Genomic DNA, 24481 nt, shown 5'->3' on the forward strand with positions numbered 1-24481 from the left:
TGATGCAAGGGACATGATTTAGACAGGTTCGGGTCGCTAGATCGCGTAATACCCTACATCCTGTGTGTTGATTGTATTGATCGAGTTGTGTTCTCTGTTTTTGAGGGGGTCCTTGCCCGCCCTTATATAGTCGGGGGAGTAGGGTTACAGGGCAGATTGTACAAGTCCTAGTCGAGTACGTTTTACAAAGTCCTACGTGAACTCGGTAGAGTAGTTTCCTCCTGACCCGACTAGTCTTCGGGGAGTACATGAAGCCTACACGTCCTACGGAGTAGTCTTCATGTCCGATTAGGTTTCGGGTACGTTCCCTTTAGTGGGTCCGTAAGTCTTCTGGTGGGCCTAGGGGTGCCTAGCCGATAGCGTTGATGCGGGATGTCATATCATCTTTGACTGACGTTGTAGAACCAACCCCCAAGCAACAAGTACCCAAGGAGACGGTGGCGGCTGTGGACATAGTGACCAATGTCGATATCTTGACCTCCGAGCATCAAGTACTCAAGAAGGCGCCAGCTGTTGTAGATGTGGAGACTACTTCTGCATCCCTTGAGCGATCGATTGCTAGTGAAGTGACGACTACCTCTGGCGCCATGGCTGCAGATGTAGCCCCCAAGCTAGAGATAGAAGTCAAGGCGGTGACAACTCTTGATGCCATGGCCGTTAATACATCTTCCCAAGCGGGAACATTGACAAGTCTTGAGATGGTCCTCCATTCAAGTGTGGAAGTTGGGACTAGCGCTGATAGGAAGATTACTCTGGAGGACATCTAGCTGATCGATGATCCACTGTTGAACCCAGAGATGATAGCTACTATCATGGAGATGCATCGTCGACTCCGCAATTATGCAGAAGTGAGTTTAATTTGCCTTGCTTTGCTGGCGCAATATTTGCTAGCTTGTACTCATTTGGTGGTTCGAGTACTAATTTCTGAGTTTCAGGACTTGATCAATTGCTCCCGTCGCAAGTCAGAGATGCTCAAAGGGTATGGTGATGCCATACTATGTGCTAAAACACTATAGAAAGAACTTGCTAAGTAAAGATTGTACACCTCTTGCTTGATGATGAAGCATGACAGCATGACGGCTACCTTCCGGAGCCGAATTCAAGACCTGGAGGATGAAAAGGATCGTTTGGTTGCTTGCAATAAGCCTCTTAATCAGAAAATTGAAGGTAGTCCCCTCTCCTTTGATGTCTTTCGACTACTGATTGTCTCTTGCTCTTGCTGACCCCGTGCTAATGTCGCACAGAATATAAGAAATTGGAACCAGAGCTTCAAGCATCAATCACTGACTGGAAGAATGCCTACTACCGGGTGATAGATCAACATGACAAGCTGGTGAGTCAAGTTGGTAAGTTGGAGTATGATCTGGAAAAGGAAACACAAATGAGCGAGGATGGCGAAGTTGATCTGGTTAATGCCATGAAGACCATCCCAGAGCGTGAAGCTGAGCTGGAAACTTCCAAACTCGCTCTGAAAGAGCTATCTAATGCGGCCCAGCCGATAGCGGATATGGTTGAGGGTGTAGAGCCCCATCCGCTGTCTGAAGTACTCAAGGACGTGCCAGTGAAATTCATCGGCTATATTCAGAAGATGGTGAAGTCTGCCTCAAGCAACTAATAAGTTTTGTCAAATCCTTCTATCCTAAAGCTGATCTGACTCCTGTTGCGGAGGGTATAGTAGAGGACTGCTTGGACAAACTTTTTCAGTAGTACTTGCAAGTGCAGAAGAAATAGCCAATCATGTAGTCCTTGAGTAGTTCTGTATCAAAGCAAACATTAGTTCATTATTGTAAACATAATATGAATGCTTTGAAATGTAAATGTTTCTAAGTCTTGTTGCAATCTTTGTTGCTTTTGACTTGTTGTTTTTAGTGCATTCCACGAACTTTCCTGATATTTGCTCGTACGGTAGATGTGAGTGTCTGCACACAAGGCTTCTTTTGTGAGCCTCATCAGATGCATATTGTGGAATACTTTAAGATCGCATTCTCCTTTTGTGGGTTGCGAGTACTCACGCTATCTAGTAGATAGACCTCTGGGCGAGTAGTCTCTTCAGGGTTTATTCAACTAGAGGCTATCTTTATAACCTCTCTGGGTTGTATTGATGTTGTGCTATGGAAAACTTGGAACTGCAAACTTGTTATTAGAAGCCATGACTAGACAGACTTGTCTGGTGGATAGTATCTCAGGTAGTTTAGTTAACTCCAACGGTACTAATAGCTTCTTTTCTGCAAGCCGCTAAGGGACAGATTTGTCCAATGAGTTAACGAACTGATGAAGTTTACTGCAAACTTGCTTTTCAAGCCGCGATTTGGACAATTTTGTCCAGTGAGTTGAATAACTCATTAAAATTTTGAAGACTTGTTAATATAAGCCGCATTTAGGCAATTTTTCCTCGGGAGCTGAACAGTTTCCTATATTTGTGCAGACTTGTTATTACGAGCTGCGATTTGGGTCAAGGATCTAAATAGCTCTGCGAACTTGCTTCTGCAAGCCGTAATTAGGAAGAAATAAGTAGTCGAATTACGACAAAAAATATGACTACTTTACTGAATTGTAATTCTACAATGAGGGTCGATGGCCGATGTACATGAATATGTAAATTAAAATTTAGGGATAAAATCGACAGAGTTTCTCGATGTTCCACAAGTTGTCGTCATCTTCACCAGAGAGGTGTCGGAGCCTATACGACCCAGGTCCAGTGACCTTAGAGATGATGAACGATCGCTCCCATGGTGAGTTTAGCTTGTGCAGCCCCTTGGTGTCTTGGATACGCTTGAGGACCATATCGCCTATATTGAAGGAACATTCTTTGACATTACGATCATGATAGTGGCGGATTCCTTCAAGGTACCTTGCAGACTGGACGAGTGCTGCACAACGAGATTCTTGGAGGGTGTCTAAGTCTAGACACCTTGTTTCTTCTGCTGCACTTTCCTCGTACTGCTCGATTGTAGGAGATTTCCATATAATGTTGACAAATAGGATAGCTTCGGATCCGTAGAATAGGAAGTAGGGCGATTGCCCTGTAGGTTTGCACGGTTGGGTACATAGCCCCAAAAGGACATTGGGTAGTTCCTTGAGCCACTTTCCTCTTGTGTTTCCGATATCATGCAATCTTTTCTTGAGAGCTTCTAGTATCATCCCATTGGTATGCTCAACCTGGCCATTGGCCTGCGGATGAGCAAAAGAGACGTACCGAATGTCGATCCCACTATTCTCGCAGTATTCCCAAAACTCGTGATTTTTGAAGTTGGAGCCCAGGTTTATGATGATGCAATTGGGGAAGCTGTGTTGGGATACGAGGTAGGCTACACTTGCGCAATTCAAAAATTCTACCGCGTATAACCAGGAAGAACTGCCGTATAAGGATCACGGGATTACCACTCGACGCACTACTGGTGCGGAAGATGTAGATATGCGTCGATGCAGTGAAGACGATCACGTAGTCGTACGTAGTCGATCAACGTAGTCGTACATAGTCGATCACGTCCAGCAGCTCCTCAGCAGCTCGTCCACGTGCAGCAAGATCGCCTCCGGTGCCGCGGCTCGTCGTTGGCTCGTCGGTGGCTCATCGGCGGCTCGTCCAAGTGCTGCAGGCGCAACACCTCCAAGGTATCCACACGTGCAGGGAGGAAGCGTCGCAAGCCGGACTGCTAGATCCGCGAGTTGCAACAGGCGAGGGCGTGGGAGGCGCGGCAGGTGTGTTTCCCAAAAAGGTGTAAACCCTAGGGTGCCCCCACCCCTCTATTTATAGAGGTTCCTGACGGGCCTCTGGATCCGAGGCCCAATAGTACTTCTAAACCTAATCCAACTTGGATCAGATCTGAATTGGGCTTCCAGCCCCTTAAGTGTGTGACCCTATGGGTTCGGATACGTATAGACATGGCCCGAGTACTCCTACTCGGCCCAATAGTCGGTAGCGGCCTCTAGCAAGACGTGCCAACTCCTATACGCACACGAAGATCATATCAGACGAACCATCACAACATAATATACATGCTATTCCCTTTGCCTCATGATATTTGGTCTAGCTTCAAGCCGACTGCTCTTTCTCGATCCTGTGATTCGGAATCCCTTTGTAGGTTAACTCTTAACCGTACGTAGCATGACCATGCATTTTCGGATCCGATCACTCGAGGGGCCCAGAGATATCACTCTCAATCAGAGAGGGGCAAATCCCATCTTGATTGACCATGTCTCATAGCATGCTTCTTGACAAACCCGAAAGCTACCTTTATAACTACCCTGTTACGGCGTAGCGTTTGATAGCCCCTAAGTAGGTCGATCCACATCTAGAATACATGCGACAATCTCAGGTCTAAGGACAAAGCGTATATGTTGTTTAATGAAAGAACTACTTCTCGTGTTGGGTCAGTCCTAGCACATGTCTCCACATGTGTCCACATTATTAGTTCAACATCTCCATGTCCATGACTTGTGAAACATAGTCATCAACTAATACATGTGCTAGTCTAATATTCATGTGTGTCCTCACATGAACTCCGACTAGGGACAACTTTAGAATAACCATACAAGTAAAGAGTTTCACATACAATTCACATAATTGCAAATCAATTCAAGTAGCCTTCAATGGATATTCAATGAACACAACATACAAATCATGGATACAAATGGAATATCATCATCTCTATGATTGCCTCTAGGGCATACCTCCAACAGTCTCCCATTTGCACTAGAGTCAATCTAGAAGGTACCTAATACCCATAGCTCTTACATGCACATCATGCTTAGCCTGTGGGAGTGGTTTTGTCAACGGATCAGAAATGTTCAGATCCGTGTGTATTTTGCATATCTTGATCTCACCCCGGTTAACGAAGTCTCGAATAAGATGAAATCGCCGCATTACGTGTTTGTTCTTCTGGTGGTTCCTTGGCTCCTTTGCTTGCGCAATTGCCCCATTGTTATCACAGTAGAGATTCAATGGGCTGGACGCATTCGGGAACACACCAAGCTCAAAGAGGAAATTCCTTATCCAAACACCTTCCTTCGCGGCTTCCGAAGCCATGATGTACTCGGCTTCTGTCGTAGAATCGGCCACCGTCTCCTGCTTGGAACTCTTCCAACTAACAGCACCACCATTTAGCGTGAACACAAATCCTGATTGTGACTTTGAATCATCTCTGTCGGTTTGGAAACTAGCATCGGTGTAACCTGTTACAACGAGCTCCTCCTCACCTCCATAGACGAGGAACATATCTTTAGTCCTTCTCAAGTACTTAAGAATGTTTTTCACCGTTGTCCAGTGACTCTCACCTGGATCAGATTGGTGTCTGCTTGTCATACTTAGCGCATATGAAACATCTGGGCGAGTACTTATCATTGCATACATGATAGATCCAATAGCCGAGGCATATGGCACTCTACTCATGCGATCCCGCTCATCAGCAGTCGAAGGACACTGAGTCTTGTTGAGATGTATGCCATGTGACAAAGGCAAGAACCCTTTCTTTGCCTCTTCCATGCTGAACCGCTTCAACACTTTGTCAATGTAAGTATCTTGGCTTAAACCTATAAGCCTTCTCGATCTATCTCTATAGATCTTAATGCCCAGAATATATGCCGCTTCCCCTAAGTCCTTCATCGAAAAACTATTTTTCAGTGAAGTCATTACGGACTCAAGCATAGGAATGTTATTTCCAATCAGTAATATGTCATCCACATATAAGATTAGAACTACAGAGCTCCCACTAACCTTCTTGTAAACACAAGACTCTTCTTCGTTCTTGGTGAAGTCAAACCCTTTGACCACTTCATCAAAACGAATGTTCCAACTCCTAGATGCTTGCTTCAATCCATAAATGGATCTCTGAAGCTTGCATACCTTTCCAGCATTTTTCGGATCGACAAAACCCTCGGGCTGTATCATATACACGTCCTCAGCTAGGTTTCCATTCAGGAAAGCTGTCTTGACATCCATCTGCCATATCTCATAATCGAAATATGCTGCTATAGCTAGAATAATCCGAATGGACTTAAGCATCACTACGGGCAAGAAGGTCTCGTCGTAGTCAACTCCTTGAACTTGTCGAAAACCTTTTGCGACAAGTCGTGCTTTATAGATGTGAACATTTCCATCCATGTCCTTTTTCTTCTTATAGATCCACTTGCACTCTATGGCTTTAACACCATCAGGCGAGTCAACCAAGTTCCAAACTTGATTGTCTCCCATGGACTCTATTTCGGATTGCATAGCATTCTGCCATTTTTCGGAGTCTGGGTCCATCATTGCTTCTGCATATGTCGCAGGCTCATCATTGTCCAACAATAATATTTCCCGCATTTCGTGGAGCCTTGCCGACCTTCGTGGTTGTGGCGGTGCTTCTCTTGCCATGGGTATCTCAACTTGTTCTGCTACGTTAGCATCACTCATTGATTCTTGCCCGATCGGCTCATCTTGAACTTCTTCAAGATGCACTGTCTTTCCACTCTTTTCTCCTTTGATAAACTCTTTCTCTAGGAAAACCCCGTTCCGAGCGACAAACACTTTGCCTTCTGATCGGTTGTAGAAATAATATCCCAAAGTTTCCTTTGGATATCCCACGAAAATGCACTTATCCGACTTGGGTGTGATCTTGTCCGACTGAAGTCACTTGACAAACACTTCATATCCCCAAATCTTTAGAAAAGACAAACTAGGAACCTTTCCAGTCCATATCTCATATGGTGTCTTAACTACGGATTTAGATGGTACCCTATTAAGTGTGAAAGCTGCTGTTTCTAGAGCGTATCCCCAAAATGACAACGGTAGGTCCGACTGGCTCATCATTGATCGAACCATGTCTAACAAAGTTCGATTACGTCGCTCGGACACACCGTTTCTCTGAGGTATTCCAGGTGGCGTAAGTTGTGGAACAATTCCGCAACTCTTTAGATGATTGCTAAACTCATGGCTCAAATACTCACCTCCACGATCAGATCGTAAGGCCTTAATTTTCTTGCCACGCTGATTTTCAACTTCATTCTGAAATTCCTTGAACTTTTCAAAGGTTTCAGACTTGTGCCTCATCAAGTAGACATAGCCATATCTACTAAAATCATCAGTGAAAGTTATGAAGAATTGGATTCCTCCTCTAGCCGTCGTGCTCATTGGTCCGCATACATCACTATGTACGAGTTCCAACAAGTCTACTGCTCTCTCAGGAAATCCTGTGAAAGGCGTCTTGGTCATCTTGCCTAGCAAGCAAGCCTCACATGTCTCGTATGATTCAAAATCAAACGAAGTTAGAAGTCCATCAGAATGGAGCTTCTTCATGCGCTTTTCACTTATATGACCCAAACGACAATGCCACAAGTAGGTAGGACTCAAATCATTAGGTCGAGGCCTTTTAGCACTTACATTACAGACAGGTGAACCATCAAGATTTAAAACAAATAATCCATTCACAATGGGTGCAAAAGCCATAAACATATTATTCTTAGAGATCACACAACCATTGTTTTCACTCGCAAATGAATAACCATCCTTCATCAAGCATGAAGTAGACAAAATGTTTCGACTTAAACTATGAACAAAATAACAATTATTCAACTCCATAATAAATCCTGACGGGAGGTGGAGTTGCATCGTCCCAACGGTCAACGCAGCAACTCTTGCATTATTGCCCACGCGGAAATCAACTTCTCCTCTTTCCACGCTTCTACTTCTTATCATTCCAGGCATCGAATTGCAAATATGAGCAACCGATCCGGTATCAAATACCCAAGAATTAATAATTGTATCAGCGAGAAATATGTTGTCTATAACATTAACAACAAGCGTACCTGAGGTAGAAGTACTCTTACTTCCGCCATTCTTCAAGGAAGCTAGGTACTGGTTGCAGTTTCTCTTCCAGTGACCAAGTTCATGACAGTAAAAGCACTCTTTGTCTGGAGCAGGTCCAGGTCCAGCTTTAACCTTGGGCGGTGGGTTTGGCTTGGACGTTCCAGCCTTGCCCTTCTTCTTCCAAGAATTGCCCTTCTTCTTAAAGCTAGGCTTGTTCTGTATCGCCATCACATGGCTGGTACTAGCGCTTTTCTTGATGTCAGCCTCTGCTGTTTTAAGCATGCCACACAGCTCATTCAGACCCTTCTCCGTCCCATGCATATGGTAGTTCGAGATGAAGTTCCCATAGCTAGGCGGAAGAGACGAAAGAATGAAATCAGTGGCCAACTCTTGGCCCAGTGGGAAGCCTAGCTTCTCCAACCATTGAGTGTAACCAACCATCTTGATTACGTGTGGTCCTACTGCTGCGCCTTCTGCTAGCTTGCTCTCAACAAAGGCCTTAGACACATTGAACCTTTCAGTCCTGGCCTGTGTTTGGAACATGTCTCTAAGCGCCACGATCATATCATGCACCTCATGGTTTGTTTCGAACTGCATCTGCAGCTCGGGTTCCATGCAAGCAAGCATAAGGCAACTTACTTCGAGGTTAGCATCACATGCTTTCTTGTAAGCATTCTTAGCAGCAGTGGGTGCATCATCAGCAGGTTCTTCTAGTAGTGGGTTGTCTAGAACATCTTCCTTTTTCTCAGCCCTGAGAACAATTCTCAGGTTACGGATCCAATCCGAGTAATTTGTTCCATTCAACTTGTCCTTCTCAAGGACTGAACGCAAAGCAAACGGTGTAGTGCTGCTAGGTGCCATTTAATCTACAACAAAGTAATGCAAAATACACTAAGACAAACGTATCCATGATAGAGCAAATCACATTAAACTATTTTAACAAAATCTACTCCCACTAAAATCAATATCCCTCTATGATGAGGACACCACAAGTACATCTACACCAGCAGCACCTCAGGCGCCTCCAGTTGCTCCTCCACCTCAGGCGCCTACAGTTGATCTTCCAGTTGGGCCAATCACTCGGGCCCGTGCGAGAGAATTAAACTTCATCATGGTGTTAAGGAACGAAGGCCCATCGGAATAAGAAGATGGCCCAACAAGGCAGCCCAGGTGGGGCGCCTAGGGTTGGGCGCGCGTGACCCCTTCGGACTCCAGGGGCTGCGCCCCCTTTATTTAGTCCGAGTCCTTTTTGTTTACGACTTGAGTTTTGTTTTACATCTAGCTTTAGCTACTCTTGAACACGCGCAAATACGCGCTGTCCTTGTGTGATTCAGAACTCCACCTTCGAGTGATATTTAGATTGCTCGCCTCTCTTTCTTGTTCGTTCTTCGATTGCGGACAGGAATCGATCTTCGTGATCAGGCTAATCTCGCACCGGCGAGGTTGGTAACCATCGGGAGTTGGTTCAGCGATTGCATTGGCGCTTCGGGTTCGCTCGTCGTAGTCGGATCGTGAGGGTCTACTTCCACCAAGTCGAATTTATCTCCACTCACCGAAAGATCGGGCACTCCGACTCTATCAAGTGGTATCAGCTTTCCATGTTGATCGGTGAGTTTTACCGAGTGTTTTTCCCTTCCTACAGTCCACAAAAACCAAAAGAAATTTTTTCAGGTTAGATCCTTATCCCAGCAACCGTTTAGCCTCGCACATTCTTTCAATAAGTGTCTTTGTTGAATTTGTGTGCCTACTCGTTCAATTGTTGCTGGTTACTTGTGTTTAATCTCTTGTTTCTCGTTTTTCCTCTAACCCTAGTTCCGCCGCCGCCGCCGTTCCGCTGCTCGCCAACCCTACCACGCCACGCCCACTGCCCCCCTTCGCGACAACCGCGCCGCGCCATCCCACCCCTCCGATCGCCCCCTCCCCTATCCAAAAAAAAAAGAAAGATAGAAAGCAATCAGAAAAAAAAGGAGAGTCCAAAAAAAAAGGAAAGAAGCGAAAAAAAAAGAGTCCAACAGGGAGAAGGAAGGTGATCCGGTTTTGTTTCGGTGGAAACTCCTTGCGCGCGCTGTGAACCCCCCTGGGTCACGACCCTCCGGGGCAACTCCATAACCCCTTCCCCACGCATCCCGTGCCAACTTTTCATATCCATATCCCTCTTTCTTGGTACATTTTCTGAGGTTCGCCTTACTCTAGAGAGAGAGAGAGAGAGAGAGTGTGCCGCAATTTGATATTTGAGATCCTCTGTGTTCATATTATCAGTTTTGGGGCACCCTCTGTAAAAAAAACAGAAAAAAAAAACAGAAAAAAAAAGAAAAAGAGAGGTGCGCCCTCTCCACCTTTGCCTCTGTTCTTTCGATTTCACTTGTTCCAGCAACCCTTGTTACGTGTTTGGCACTATAATTCAACTTTGCATTATTGTTTGATTGTGCTAATCCTTCATTTGAGTGCAGCCTTCCCAAAAATCCACATAGTTCTACGACGAGCAGCTTTGTTTCTCCAGGCAATCGCTCCTCCAATCTTTCACGAGTTCCACCGGTTGGTTGCAGTTCGCCCCTGTGTGCGTGGTAAGAACGGATAAGAATTTGATAACAGCACTAGTGTGAGCGCCTTGTGAGCTGTTACACCCCTGTTTTGTCGTCGCTTTTGTTCTTGTATTTGTGCTAACCATGGCAGATGATGTCGATGCGGGGGCTAACCAGCTGCAGGGCATACGGGCGCAAGTTGAAGGGTTTGTTACCGACATTCAGACGATTCATGAACGGCTGGACTCGACGATCTCCTCGACGACCGAGCGGTGTGATCAGCTCGACCTTGCACAGACGGCCGCTAAGGCCACACTCGATTCAGTTGTGGCAAGACTCGATGCATTGCACACAACAGTCGCAGAGTTGCAGCAGGGTTATGGTGGTGACTCGGACCAGGATGATGGCGACCGCCGAGGCCGTGCCCGCCGCGTGCCACGCCGTCCCGGTGGTAATGATTCCTTTTCCAAGATTAAATTTAAAATTCCACCTTTTAATGGCAAATATGATCCTGCTGCCTATCTTGATTGGGAATTAGAAGTTGAACAGAAATTTTCATGCCATGATATTCTTGCTAATTCTCAAGTTAAAGCTGCTATTAGTGAATTTACTGATTTTGCTTTAATTTGGTGGCGTGAATATAAACACAAACATCCCAATACCATTCCAACCACTTGGGAGCAATTAAAAACTGCTATGCGCCACAGATTTGTGCCTTCTTATTATGCCCGAGATTTGCTTAATAAAATGCAACATTTTCAGCAAGGTTCCAAATCTGTTGAGGAATATTTCCAGGAATTACAAATAGGCATGATTCGTTGTGGGTTATTGGAGGAAAATGACGCTGCTATGGCACGTTTTCGTGGTGGTTTGAACCGCGAAATTCAGGATATACTTGATTATAAGGACTACACAGATATGACAACATTATTTGAATATGCTTGCAAAGCTGAACGTGAAGTGCAGGGACGCCGCTCGAAGACATATTCTAACTCTTTTGCAGGAAGAAGCTCGACATCTAACTCCGCACCCGCTCTCCCTGCGCCACCCACGCCCACCACTACACCGCGCGAGCGAACGGCCAAACCTGCCAGCGCTGCCCCTTCCACCGGCGCCGCCCCTCCCGCAGGCCGTACACGGGATATTCAGTGTCATCGTTGTAAAGGATTTGGCCATGTGATTCGGGACTGTCCGAACAAGCGCACTTTGCTTCTTCGTGACGATGGTGAGTACTCTTCCGCTAGTGATTCTGAAGAGACTCGACATGCGATGCTTGCCACTGACCATGCAGCTATGGAGGTACATGTCAACCCGGGCGACGCCGATAGGTATGAAAGTCTTGTTGTGCAGCGTGTTCTTAGTACACAGGTTGCCCCGTCCGAGAAGAATCAGCGACACACTCTTTTCCATACCAAGGGCGTTGTGCAGGAGCGGTCGATTCGCATCATCATCGACAGCGGCAGCTGCAACAATTTGGCGAGTACCACGCTGGTTGAAAAGTTGTCCTTACCCACTCGTAAGCATCCACATCCATATCACATTCAATGGCTTAATGATGGTGGGAAACTTAGAATTACTCGATCAGTCCGTGTTCCTTTCTCCATGGGTGCTTATTCTGATTTTGTCGATTGTGATGTTATTCCCATGGAAGCATGCTCTCTGTTACTTGGGCGACCATGGCAATATGATACTGATAGCTTGCATCATGGTCGTTCAAATCACTATTCTTTCATGTTTAAGGGTCAGAAAATAATTATACATCCAATGACACCTGAACAAATTCTTAAAGATGATCTTGCTAGAGCTGCTAAAACTGCTAAACAACTTGAACCATCGACATCTCTTAATTCTGAAATCAAGTTGAATGCTCCTGTTTTGCTAGCCACACGTGCTGATTTTGATGAGTTATGCGATGCTCCTTTGCCATGCTATGCCCTTATATGCTCTAGTGTGCTCGTTTCACTTGATGATGCACCATCTTTGGATATTCCCCCTGCGGTTGCTAACATTTTGCAGGAGTACGCTGATGTCTTTCCAAAAGATTTACCACCAGGACTCCCACCACTTCGTGGCATTGAGCACCAGATCGACCTCATTCCCGGCGCACAGCTTCCGAACCGCGCACCGTACCGTACAAATCCGGATGAGACGAAGGAAATCCAGCGCCAGGTACAGGCGTTGCTTGACAAGGGTTATATTCGTGAGTCTCTTAGCCCTTGCTCCGTTCCCGTGTTACTTGTTCCAAAGAAAGATGGCTCATGGCGTATGTGTGTAGACTGTCGTGCTATTAATAACATTACCATTCGCTACCGATACCCTATACCACGCCTTGATGATATGCTAGATGAGCTTAGTGGTGCCATTATTTTCACTAAGATTGATTTGCGTAGTGGCTACCATCAGATTCGCATGAAATTAGGTGATGAATGGAAAACAGCTTTTAAAACGAAATTTGGGTTATATGAATGGTTGGTTATGCCGTTTGGTTTGACAAATGCGCCCAGCACATTTATGCGTTTGATGAATGAAGTTCTGAGGCCCTTCATAGGATTGTTTGTAGTTGTCTATTTTGATGATATCCTCATTTACAGCAAGTCTATGGAAGAGCATTTAGAACATTTGCGTGCTGTTTTTGATGCGTTGCGTGCGGCCATTTATTTGCTAACCTCGAAAAATGCATGTTTTGCACACAACGGGTCTCGTTTCTTGGCTATGTTGTTACTCCACAGGGCATTGAGGTGGATAGCAGCAAGATTGATGCCATTCGGGAGTGGCCTACACCGACGACGGTCACACAAATTCGAAGCTTTCTTGGCCTTGCAGGTTTCTACCGCCGGTTTGTTCGTGATTTTAGCTCCATTGCAGCGCCTCTACATGAGCTTACAAAGAAGGATGTTTCCTTTGCTTGGAGTGATTCGCAAGAGGTTGCGTTCAACACCTTGAAAGATAAGTTAACCAATGCTCCTCTCTTGCAGTTGCCTGATTTTACTAAAGTGTTTGAGCTTGAATGCGATGCTAGCGGTATTGGGCTAGGTGCTGTTTTGTTACAAGAAGGAAAACCTGTTGCTTACTTTAGCGAGAAATTAAGTGGTGCTAGCTTGAATTATTCTACTTATGATAAGGAGCTTTATGCTTTAGTGCGCACTTTGCATACTTGGCAGCACTACCTTTGGCATCGCGAGTTTATAATTCATTCTGATCATGAGGCTTTAAAACATATTCGTACCCAAACAAACCTGAACCGTCGTCATGCTAAATGGGTAGAATTCATTGAGTCTTTCCCTTACATTATTAAACACAAGAGCGGGAAGGAAAATGTCATTGCTGATGCTTTGTCTCGTCGCTATACCATGCTGTCACAGTTAGATTTTAAAATCTTTGGCTTGCAAACTGTGAAGGATCAATATGTGGATGATGCTGATTTTAAAGATGCTTTCGCCCACTGTATTCATGGCAAACCATGGGGCAAATTTCACATACAGGACGGGTTCCTGTTTCGCGCTAACAAGCTGTGTGTTCCAGCTAGCTCGGTTCGTCGTTTGTTGTTACAGGAAGCACATGGAGGCGGTCTCATGGGGCACTTTGGCGTCTACAAGACGCATGAAGTGCTGGCTGCCCACTTCTTTTGGCCCCGGATGCGCGCTGATGTTGAGCGCCTTGTTGCACGCTGCACTACTTGCCAGAAAGCTAAGTCCCGATTGAACAACCATGGTTTGTACATGCCTTTGCCTGTTCCTACTTCCCCTTGGCTTGATATTTCTATGGACTTTGTTTTGGGATTGCCTAGAACTAAGAAGGGGAGGGACAGTATTTTTGTGGTTGTTGATCGTTTCTCCAAAATGGCTCATTTTATACCTTGTCATAAGACTGATGATGCTAGCAATGTTGCTGAATTGTTCTTTCGCGAGATTATTCGTTTGCATGGTATTCCAAATACAATAGTCTCTGATCGTGATGCTAAGTTTCTCAGTCATTTTTGGAGATCACTGTGGAATAAAATGGGAACTAAATTGCTGTTTAGCACCACTTGTCACCCTCAGACTGATGGACAAACTGAGGTGGTTAATCGAACCTTGTCCACTATGCTTAGGGCTGTTTTAGATAAACACTTGAAACGTTGGGAAGATTGCTTGCCTCATGTTGAGTTTGCTTATAATCATGCAACGCATTCTTCTACAAAGATGTGTCCTTTTCAAGTTGTTTATGGTTATATTCCTCGGGCGCCTATTGATTTGTTTGCACTTGATGCTGAGGACGCCCCACACATAGATGCCGCTGCACATGTTGATCAAATGATTAGCTTGCATGAGCAAACTCAACAAAACATTGCTGCTGCTAATGCTAAATATCAGGTTGCGGGTAGTAAAGGGAGAAAACATGTTACTTTTGCACCGGGTGATCTGGTTTGGTTGCATTTGAGAAAGGATCGTTTTCCTACCTTACGTCGTTCTAAATTGATGCCACGTGCTGCTGGTCCTTTTAAAGTGCTAACCAAGATTAATGATAATGCTTATATCCTTGACCTGCCTGCGGAGTTTGGTGTTTCCACGAGTTTTAATGTTGCAGATTTGAAACCGTATGTGGGCGAAGATGAGGAGTTGCCGTCGAGGACGCCTTCAGTTCAAGAAGGGGAGGATGATGAGGACACCACAAGTACATCTACACCAGCAGCACCTCAGGCGCCTCCAGTTGCTCCTCCACCTCAGGCGCCTACAGTTGATCTTCCAGTTGGGCCAATCACTCAGGCCCGTGCGAGAGAATTAAACTTCATCATGGTGTTAAGGAACGAAGGCCCATCGGAATAAGAAGATGGCCCAACAAGGCAGCCCAGGTGGGGCGCCTAGGGTTGGGCGCGCGTGACCCCTTCGGACTCCAGGGGCTGCGCCCCCTTTATTTAGTCCGAGTCCTTTTTGTTTACGACTTGAGTTTTGTTTTACATCTAGCTTTAGCTACTCTTGAACACGCGCAAATACGCGCTGTCCTTGTGTGATTCAGAACTCCACCTTCGAGTGATATTTAGATTGCTCGCCTCTCTTTCTTGTTCGTTCTTCGATTGCGGACAGGAATCGATCTTCGTGATCAGGCTAATCTCGCACCGGCGAGGTTGGTAACCATCGGGAGTTGGTTCAGCGATTGCATTGGCGCTTCGGGTTCGCTCGTCGTAGTCGGATCGTGAGGGTCTACTTCCACCAAGTCGAATTTATCTCCACTCACCGAAAGATCGGGCACTCCGACTCTATCACTCTATTGAAACTTAGTGATTCAGGATCCACAACTAACAAGTCCACTAGTGAGCTTTAGCATCACCGCTAGCAAACAAGGTAGATCGGTAAGCAACTTTTGCTAATCATATCACATATGACTCCTGTTGTTGGGTGACATCTCCATGTCTCGGCGCCCAACCGTTATGCCCCAAGGTCCTTAACCGTTAAGATGACCTCATTAAGCAAACCAACCCTTATGCGTGTAAGTGTCCGACACAAACTCCTCTAGTCAAGGAAAACTAGTGGTACCCTAATTTCATAGACCCACCACTAATTGTACAAGACATGGGACGGTGCAAGTTTTAGTTGGGAGGGCATACTAACTTAAACTTTGTGAGGGATCGTTCTACTTCTAACATCACAGCATGCAGAAAGTAAAACATAAACAGAATAGCATTCACACAGTTGTGACACAGTATGGCCCGTTTTCATATGGTGATCTCTATCTCCATAGAACCTGTTCACCATGGTGATCTCCATCTCCATGTTCCATGTGCGCCATCCTCCTGGTGATGAGTCCTCCAAGAACTAGAACATCCTATTACGCCTAATAGCTAGTAAAGAAGCTAGTAATGAAGATTACATAGTTGCTTGGATCATCACAGATTGGTACGCAGACCATTAAATACATTAAGGTGACAACACATATGGCTCCTGCCGTGTTGCCGTACGCGCGACACGCAGGTCACGAACGAGTTACACACATGCATCACATACACAAGGGGGCCATACTGATCACAAGATACAAACATACATCCTGCAAAATAGAGTTAGGCGTCCTAACGTTCCAAACTTCGGATGCCCGAAACTCCATCTTCCAAGCCGAATTTCGGAAATCTAATTTCGCCAAAAACGGCAATTATGCAGAAGTGAGTTTAATTTGCCTTGCTTTGCTGACACAATATTTGCTAGCTTGTACTCATTTGGTGGTTTGAGTACTAATTTCTGAGTTTCAAGACTTGATCAATTGCTCCCGTCGCAAGTCAGAGATGCTCAAAGGGTATGGTGATGCCATACTATGTGCTAAAACACTATAGAAAGAACTTGCTAAGTAAAGATTGTACACCTCTTGCCTGATGATGAAGCATGACAGCATGACGGCTACCTTCCGGAGCCGAATTCAAGACCTGGAGGATGAAAAGGATCGTTTGGTTGCTTGCAATAAGCCTCTTAATCAGAAAATTGAAGGTAGTCCCCTCTCCTTTGATGTCTTTCGACTACTGATTGTCTCTTGCTCTTGCTGACCCCGTGCTAATGTCGCACAGAATATAAGAAATTGGAACCAGAGCTTCAAGCATCAATCACTGACTGGAAGAATGCCTACTACCGGGTGATAGATCAACATGACAAGTTGGTGAGTCAAGTTGGTAAGTTGGAGTATGATCTGGAAAAGGAAACACAAATGAGCGAGGATGGCGAAGTTGATCTGGTTAATGCCATGAAGACCATCCCAGAGCGTGAAGCTGAGCTAGAAACTTCCAAACTCGCTCTGAAAGAGCTATCTGATGCGGCCCAGCCGATAGCGGATATGGTTGAGGGTGTAGAGCCCCATCCGCTGTCTGAAGTACTCAAGGACGTGCCAGTGAAATTCATCGGCTATATTCAGAAGATGGTGAAGTCTGCCTCAAGCAACTAATAAGTTTTGTCAAATCCTTCTATCCTAAAGCTGATCTAACTCCTGTTGCGGAGGGTATAGTAGTGGACTGCTTGGACAGACTTTTTCAGTAGTACTTGCAAGTGCAGAAGAAATAGCCAATCATCTAGTCCTTGAGTAGTTCTGTATCAAAGCAAACATTAGTTCATTATTGTAAACATAATATGAATGCTTTGACATGTAAATGTTTCTAAGTCTTGTTGCAATCTTTGTTGCTTTTGACTTGTTGTTTTTAGTGCATTCCACGAACTTTCCTGATATTTGCTTGTACGGTAGATGTGAGTGTCTGCACACAAGGCTTCTTTTGTGAGCCTCATCAGATGCATATTGTGGAATACTTTAAGATCGCATTCTCCTTTTGTGGGTTGCGAGTACTCACGCTATCTGGCAGATAGACCTCTGGGCGAGTAGTCTCTTCAGGGTTTATTCAACTAGAGGCTATCTTTATAACCTCTCTGGGTTGTATTGATGTTGTGCTATGGAAAACCTGGAACTGCAAACTTGTTATTAGAAGCCATGACTAGACAGACTTGTCTGGTGGATAGTATCTCAGGTACTTTAGTTAACTCCAAAGGTACTAATAGCTTCTTTTCTGCAAGCCGCTAAGGGACAGATTTGTCCAATGAGTTAACAAACTCATGAAGTTTACAGCAAACTTGCTTTTCAAGCCGTGATTTGGACAATTTTGTCCAGTGAGTTGAATAACTCATTAAAATTTTGAAGACTTGTTAATATAAGCCGCATTTAGGCAATTTTTCCTCGGGAGCTGAACAGTTTCCTGTATTTGTGCAGACTTGTTATTACGAGCTGCGATTTGGGTCAAGGATCTAAATAGCTCTGCGAACTTGCTTCTGCAAGCCGTAATTAGGAAGAAATAAGTAGTCGAATTACGACAAAAGATATGACTACTTTACTGAATTGTAATTCTACAATGAGGGTCGATGGCCGATGTACATGAATATGTAACTTAAAATTTAGGGATAAAATCGACAGCGTTGCTCGATGTTCCACAAGTTGTCGTCATCTTCACCAGAGAGGTGTTGGAGCCTATACGACCCAGGTCCAGTGACCTTAGAGATGATGAACGATCGCTCCCATGGTGAGTTTAGCTTGTGCAGCCCCTTGGTGTCTTGGATACGCTTGAGGACCATATCGCCTATATTGAACGAACATTCTTTGACGTTGCGATCATGATAGTGGCGGATTCCTTCAAGGTACCTTGCAGACTGGACGAGTGCTGCACAGCGAGATTCTTGGAGGGTGTCTAAGTCTAGACACCTTGTTTCTTCTGCTGCACTTTCCTCGTACTGCTCGATTGTAGGAGATTTCCACATAACGTTGACAAATAGGATAGCTTCGGATCCGTAGAATAGGAAGTAGGGCGATTGCCCTGTAGGTTTGCACGGTTGGGTACATAGCCCCAAAAGGACATTGGGTAGTTCCTTGAGCCACTTTCCTCTTGTGTTTCCGATATCATGCAATCTTTTCTTGAGAGCTTCTAGTATCATCCCATTGGTATGCTCAACCTGGCCATTGGCCTGCGGATGAGCAAAAGAGACGTACCGAATGTCGATCCCACTATTCTCGCAGTATTCCCAAAACTCATGATTTTTGAAGTTGGAGCCCAGGTTTATGATGATGCAATTGGGGAAGCTGTGTTGGGATACGAGGTAGGATACACTTGTGCAATTCAAAAATTCTACCGCGTATAACCAGGAAGAACTGCCGTATAAGGATCACGGGATTATCACTCGACGCACTACTGGTGCGGAAGATGTAGATATGCGTCGATGTAGTGAAGACGATCACGTAGTCATACGTAGTCGATCAACGTAGTCGTACATAGTCGATCACGTCCAGCAGCTCCTCAGCAGCTCGTCCACGTGCAGCAAGATCGCCTCCGGTGCCGCGGCTCGTCGTCGGCTCGTCGTGGCTCGTCGGTGGCTCGTCGGCGGCTCGTCCAAGTGCTGCAGGCGCAACACCTCCAAGGTATCCACACGTGCAGGGAGGAAGCGTCGCAAGCTGGACTGCTAGATCCGCGAGTTGCAACAGGCGAGGGCGTGGGAGGCGCGGCAGGTGTGTTTCCCAAAAAGGTGTAAACCCTAGGGCGCCCCCACCCCTCTATTTATAGAGGTTCCTGACGGGCCTCTGGATCCGAGGCCCAATAGTACTTCTAAACCTAATCCAACTTGGATCAGATCCGAATTGGGCTTCCAGCCCCTTAAGTGTGTGACCCTATGGGTTCAGATACGTATAGACATGGCCCGAGTACTCCTACTCGGCCCAATAGTCGGTAGCGGCCTCTAGCAAGACGTGCCAACTCCTATACGCACACGAAGATCATATCAGACGAACCATCACAACATAATATACATGCTATTCCCTTTGCCTCATGATATTTGGTCTAGCTTCAAGCCGACCGCTCTTTCCCGATCCTGTGATTCGGAATCCCTTTGTAGGTTAACTCTTAACCGTACGTAGCATGACCATGCATTTTCGGATCCGATCACTCGAGGGGCCCAGAGATATCACTCTCAATCAGAGAGGTGCAAATCCCATCTTGATTGACCATGTCTCATAGCATGCTTCTTGACAAACCCGAAAGCTACCTTTATAACTACCCTGTTACGGCGTAGCGTTTGATAGCCCCTAAGTAGGTCGATCCACATCTAGAATACATGCGACAATCTCAGGTCTAAGGACAAAGCGTATATGTTGTTTAATGAAAGAACTACTTCTCGTGTTGGGTCAGTCCTAGCACATGTCTCCACATGTGTCCACATTATTAGTTCAACATCTCCATGTCCATGACTTGTGAAACATAGTCATCAACTAATACATGTGCTAGTCTAATATTTATGTGTGTCCTCACATGAACTCCGACTAGGGACAACTTTAGAATAACCATACAAGTAAAAAGTTTCACATACAATTCACATAATTGCAAATCAATTCAAGTAGCCTTCAATGGATATTCAATGAACACAACATACAAATCATGGATACAAATGGAATATCATCATCTCTATGATTGCCTCTAGGGGACTCTCTTGTCTACGTCGATCATCATGTCATCCTGATCTGGTGCGGTAGGACCTCAATTAGTGGTTTTTAATAGCGCCGACTCCGTTATGGATGGCTTGTGTAGCTCATGGATGAAAACCCTTGCTGGAACTTGAGCTCGAGTAGATCCAAGCTTGGATAGGATGTTCGCGGCAACGTTGTTGTCACGAACTACATGGTGGAATTCCAAATCACAGAATTTGTTCTCTAGCTTGCGTACTTCTAGGCAATATGCATCCATGTTCTCCTTGTGGCGATCCCGCTTGTCGTTGACTTGATTGATTACCACCAGTGAGTCGCCGTAGACCCACAATCGCTTGATTCCTAAATAAGACTGCCAGGTGGAGCCCGTGCAGAAGCACTTCGTATTCAACTTCATTGTTTGATACTTCCTAGAAGATTTGTAAGACGTATTTGAGTTGTTCGCCTTTGGGAGATATCAAGAGTACTCCTGCACCAGCGCCCTCAAGCTTGAGTGATCTATTGAAATACATGACCCAATGCTCTGGATGCTCTGCTAGTGTTGGTGGTTGATTTTCACACCATTCTAGTATGAAATCGACTAGGGCCTAGGACTTGATTGCAGTCCTCGACTTGAATTCCAAGGACAATGCTCCAAGCTCTACTGCCCACTTAGATATTCTTCCCGTTGTGACCCGATTATGGAGAATTTCTCCCAAGGGGAAGTTGGTGACAACAGAGATGTTGTGTTCCTAGAAGTAGTGTTGTAACTTCTGCGAGGTGAGCAGTATTGCGTATAGTAATTTCTGGACCAGCGGGTATCCGGCCTTGGAATCTGACAACACCTCACTGACAAAGTAAACGGACCTCTGTACTTTGTATACATGGCCTAGTTCTGGTCTTTTAACCACGATCGCCGTGTTGACGATGTTGGTATCGCGGCAATGTACAATATCAAGTCTTCATTGGGGTTTGGCACCATGAGGACTGGTGGCTTTGATAGGAAGTCTTTTAATTGTTGTAGTGCTTGATCTGCCTCCTCGGTCCACTGAAACCTGTCTTGCCGCTTGAGTAGTTTGAAGAAGGGTAAATCCCATTCTCCAAGCCTTGAGATGAATCTGTTGAGGGCCTCCATGCATCTAGTTAGCTTCTGGACGTGTTTGATGCTAGATGGGGCATGCATGTCGGTGATGGCATTGATTTTCTCGGTGTTAGCTTGAATTCCTCAGTGACTAATGATGAACCAAAGTAGTTTCCTGAAAGGTATGTCGAAGACGTAGTTTGTCAGGTTGAGCTTCCACCAAAACTCTCGCAAAGTTTCTTCTAGGTCTGCAATTAGATTGTCAGGATTTCTGGTCTTTATGACCACATCATCCATGTACGCTTCTACGTTGCGGTGTAGTTGATTCTTGAAGCACTCCTAGATTGCCCATTGAAAGCACCTGCATTCTTGAACCCGAAAGACATTTTTGTGTAGCAAAAAGCTCCGTATGGGGTGATGAATGCGGTCTTGATCTGGTCTTCTTCCTTGAGAGATATCTGGTGAAACCCCGAGTAGCAATCGAGGAAATAGAGTAGGGCGCATCCAGCCGTGGAGTCGATTACTTGATCAATCCTAGGGAGCCCGAAGGGATTCTTTGGACAATGTTTGTTGAGGTCTGTGTAGTCGAAACACATCCTCCACTCATTGTTATTTTGCTTTCGCAGCAAGACGGGATTGCCGAGCCACTCTGGATGATAGACTTCTTTTATGAAGCCCGTCGCGAGTAGTTTGAACAACTCTTTCTTGATGGCTTCCCTTCTATATCGGGTGAATCGTCGTAGGTGTTGTCTTTTTGGTGTAGCTTTTGGATTCACATTGAATGAGTGCTCAATCAACTCCCTGGGCACCCCCAGCATGTCCACTGGTTTCCACGCGAAGATGTCCCGGTTGGCCTGGAGGAAGCTGACAAGCAAGCTTTCCTATTTAGGATCCAGCCCTGTGCCAATCAAGGCTGTATTGGAACTATCACCAGTTTCAAGGTCAATGGCTTTGATGTCTACTTCGCTTGCTAGTTTGACCTTGGTTGCCCTCGACTTCTTTTCTGAAATCTCGAGTTCTGTTGGGGATAGCTTCTTGTATGTGGCGAAGACTTGCATCATAGAACTTGGTACTTGAGTAGTTGCTGCTAGCTCCACAACTTCTGTGTCGTAGTCATACAACCTCTTTAAGTCTCCACGAAGGAAGAGTACTCCCTTGGGTCCTAGCATCTTGAGTACAGTACACGTAGTGTGGGATGGCCATGAATTTGGCCAATGCTGGTTTCCCGAGGATGGTGTGGTTCGATGTTTCGAAGTCCGCTATCTCAAATAGGATGTATTCTGTCCGGTAATGTTCTTTGGTCCCAAAGGTAACTAGCAAAACCACCTGTCCGAGGGGTACAACCGCGCTGCTCGGGACGATCCCATAGAACGGAGAGTTCGTTGGGGTAAGCATATTAGTCTTGTCGAGGTCCATCTTCTTCAGTGTTTTCACGAACAAGACGTTGAGATCGCTGCCGCTGTCGATCTATATTTTAGTGAGTCTGGAGCCAGCGACAACCGGGTCCAAGATGAGGGGAGACTGTCCTGGGTCCGAGAAACTAGTCCATCGGTCCTTCCTCAAGAAGGTAATTGGCACCTCGGACCATTTGAGGAACGTTGGCATCACTGTTTCAATGGACATTATCTCTCGAAGGGCGAGCTTCTGAGACCGCTTAGTAGCAGTATCCGGGGTTCCGCCAAAGATAACGTTGTCGGTGTTGGATGGGTTCTGTTATTTGCAATTGTCTCCATCGTCTTCATCTTTCTTGGCCTTACCTTTTTGTTTGGTGCTAGATGGCTCTGGGAGGTCCTTCATGACTCTGCGTAGACTGAAGCAATCTATCGAATATTGCTTGTGGTATGGATGCCATGGGCACTGTTTCTTCAAGAGCTCATTGAATGAGGGCCTGTCTTGATTCTTGCTGCCACCTTTCTTGGACGACTGTGATATTGCCATGATAGTATTGTCTGGCTTTTGCTTGCGATTGTGATCTCCATAGTTATTTTGGTTGTCATTGTTAGGGCGATCGTTGTGGTTCTTATCATTGCATTGTCCATTGTTCTGATTGTTGCTATTTTGGCCCTTATTGTGATTGGATTAGGTTTAGAAGTACTAATGGGCCTCGGACCCAGAGGCCTGTTAGGAATCTATATAAATAGAGGGGTGGGGGCGCCCTAGGGTTTACACCTTTTGGCGAAACACATCTGCCGCACCTCCCACGCCCTCGCCTGTTGCAACTCGCGGATCTAGCAGTCCAGCTTGCGACGCTTCCTCCCTGCACGTGTGGATACCTTGGAGGTGTTGCGCCTGCAACACTTGGACGAGCCACCGACGAGCCACGACGAGCCGCGGCACGAGGGCGATCTTGCTGCACGTGGACGAGCTGCTGAGGAGCTGCTAGATGTTGACGTGATCGACTACGTACGACTATGTTGATGGACTACGTACGACTACGTTGATCGTCTTCACTGCATCGACGCAAATCTACATCTTCCGCACCAGTAGTGCATCGAGTGGTAATCCCGTGATCCTTATACGGCAGTTCTTCCTGGTTTTACGCGGTAGAAATTTTGATTTGCGCTAGTGTAGCCTACCTCGTAACCCTACAAAAGTGCCCCATTACACCGCCTCCATGCGCTTCCTGTAACAACAAACGACGAACCGAGCTAGCTGGAACACACAGCTTGTTAGCGCGAAACAGGAACCCGTCCTGTATGTGAAATTCGCCCCATGGTTTGCCATGAATAAAATGGGCGAAAGCATCTTTAAAAGCAGCATCATTGTCCACGTATTGATCCTTCACAGTTTGCAAGCCAAAGATTTTAAAATCTAACTGTGACAGCATAGTATAGCGACGAGACAAAGCATCAACAATGACATTTTCCTTCCCGCTCTTGTGTTTAATAATGTAAGGGAAAGACTCAATGAATTCCAACCACTTAGCATGACGACGGTTGAGGTTTGTTTGGGTAAGAATACGTTTTAAAGCCTCATGATCAGAATGAATTATAAACTCGTGATGCCAAACGTAGTGCTGCCAAGTATGCAAAGTGCGCACTAAAGCATAAAGCTCCTTATCATAAGTAGAATAATTCAAGCTAGCTGATAGAGTCGGAGTGCCCGATCTTTCGGTGAGTGGAGATAAATTCGACTGGGTGGCAGTAGACCCTC

At 45.6% G+C, this 24481-nt stretch overlaps 1 protein-coding gene across 1 annotated transcript; it reads left to right on the forward strand.

Annotated features, from left to right (window-relative positions):
• The first annotated feature begins 1073 nt into the window (after window positions 1-1073).
• Window positions 1074-17205, forward strand: LOC140223195 (uncharacterized). Its single transcript, XM_072294740.1, has 7 exons — window positions 1074-1167; window positions 1245-1596; window positions 12255-12857; window positions 13019-13094; window positions 13512-13910; window positions 16655-16757; window positions 16835-17205. The coding sequence occupies exons 1-7, from the start codon at window positions 1074-1076 to the stop codon at window positions 17203-17205; spliced, it is 1998 nt and encodes a 665-aa protein (XP_072150841.1).
• The last annotated feature ends 7276 nt before the right edge of the window (window positions 17206-24481 follow it).

The sequence above is a fragment of the Setaria viridis genome, chromosome 6 (genome assembly GCF_005286985.2).
Source record: "Setaria viridis chromosome 6, Setaria_viridis_v4.0, whole genome shotgun sequence".
NCBI classification, from domain to species: domain Eukaryota; kingdom Viridiplantae; phylum Streptophyta; class Magnoliopsida; order Poales; family Poaceae; genus Setaria; species Setaria viridis.

Excerpts from the sequence above, each read along its gene's own strand:
- LOC140223195 (XM_072294740.1), top strand. The coding sequence starts at position 1,074 with ATGACGGCTACCTTCCGGAGCCGAATTCAAGACCTGGAGGATGAAAAG. Across the intron at positions 1,168-1,244 it reads TCTTAATCAGAAAATTGAAG|AATATAAGAAATTGGAACCA; the intron begins GTAGTCCCCTCT and ends AATGTCGCACAG. Across the intron at positions 13,095-13,511 it reads AGTGGCCTACACCGACGACG|GCTTTAAAACATATTCGTAC; the intron begins GTCACACAAATT and ends TCTGATCATGAG.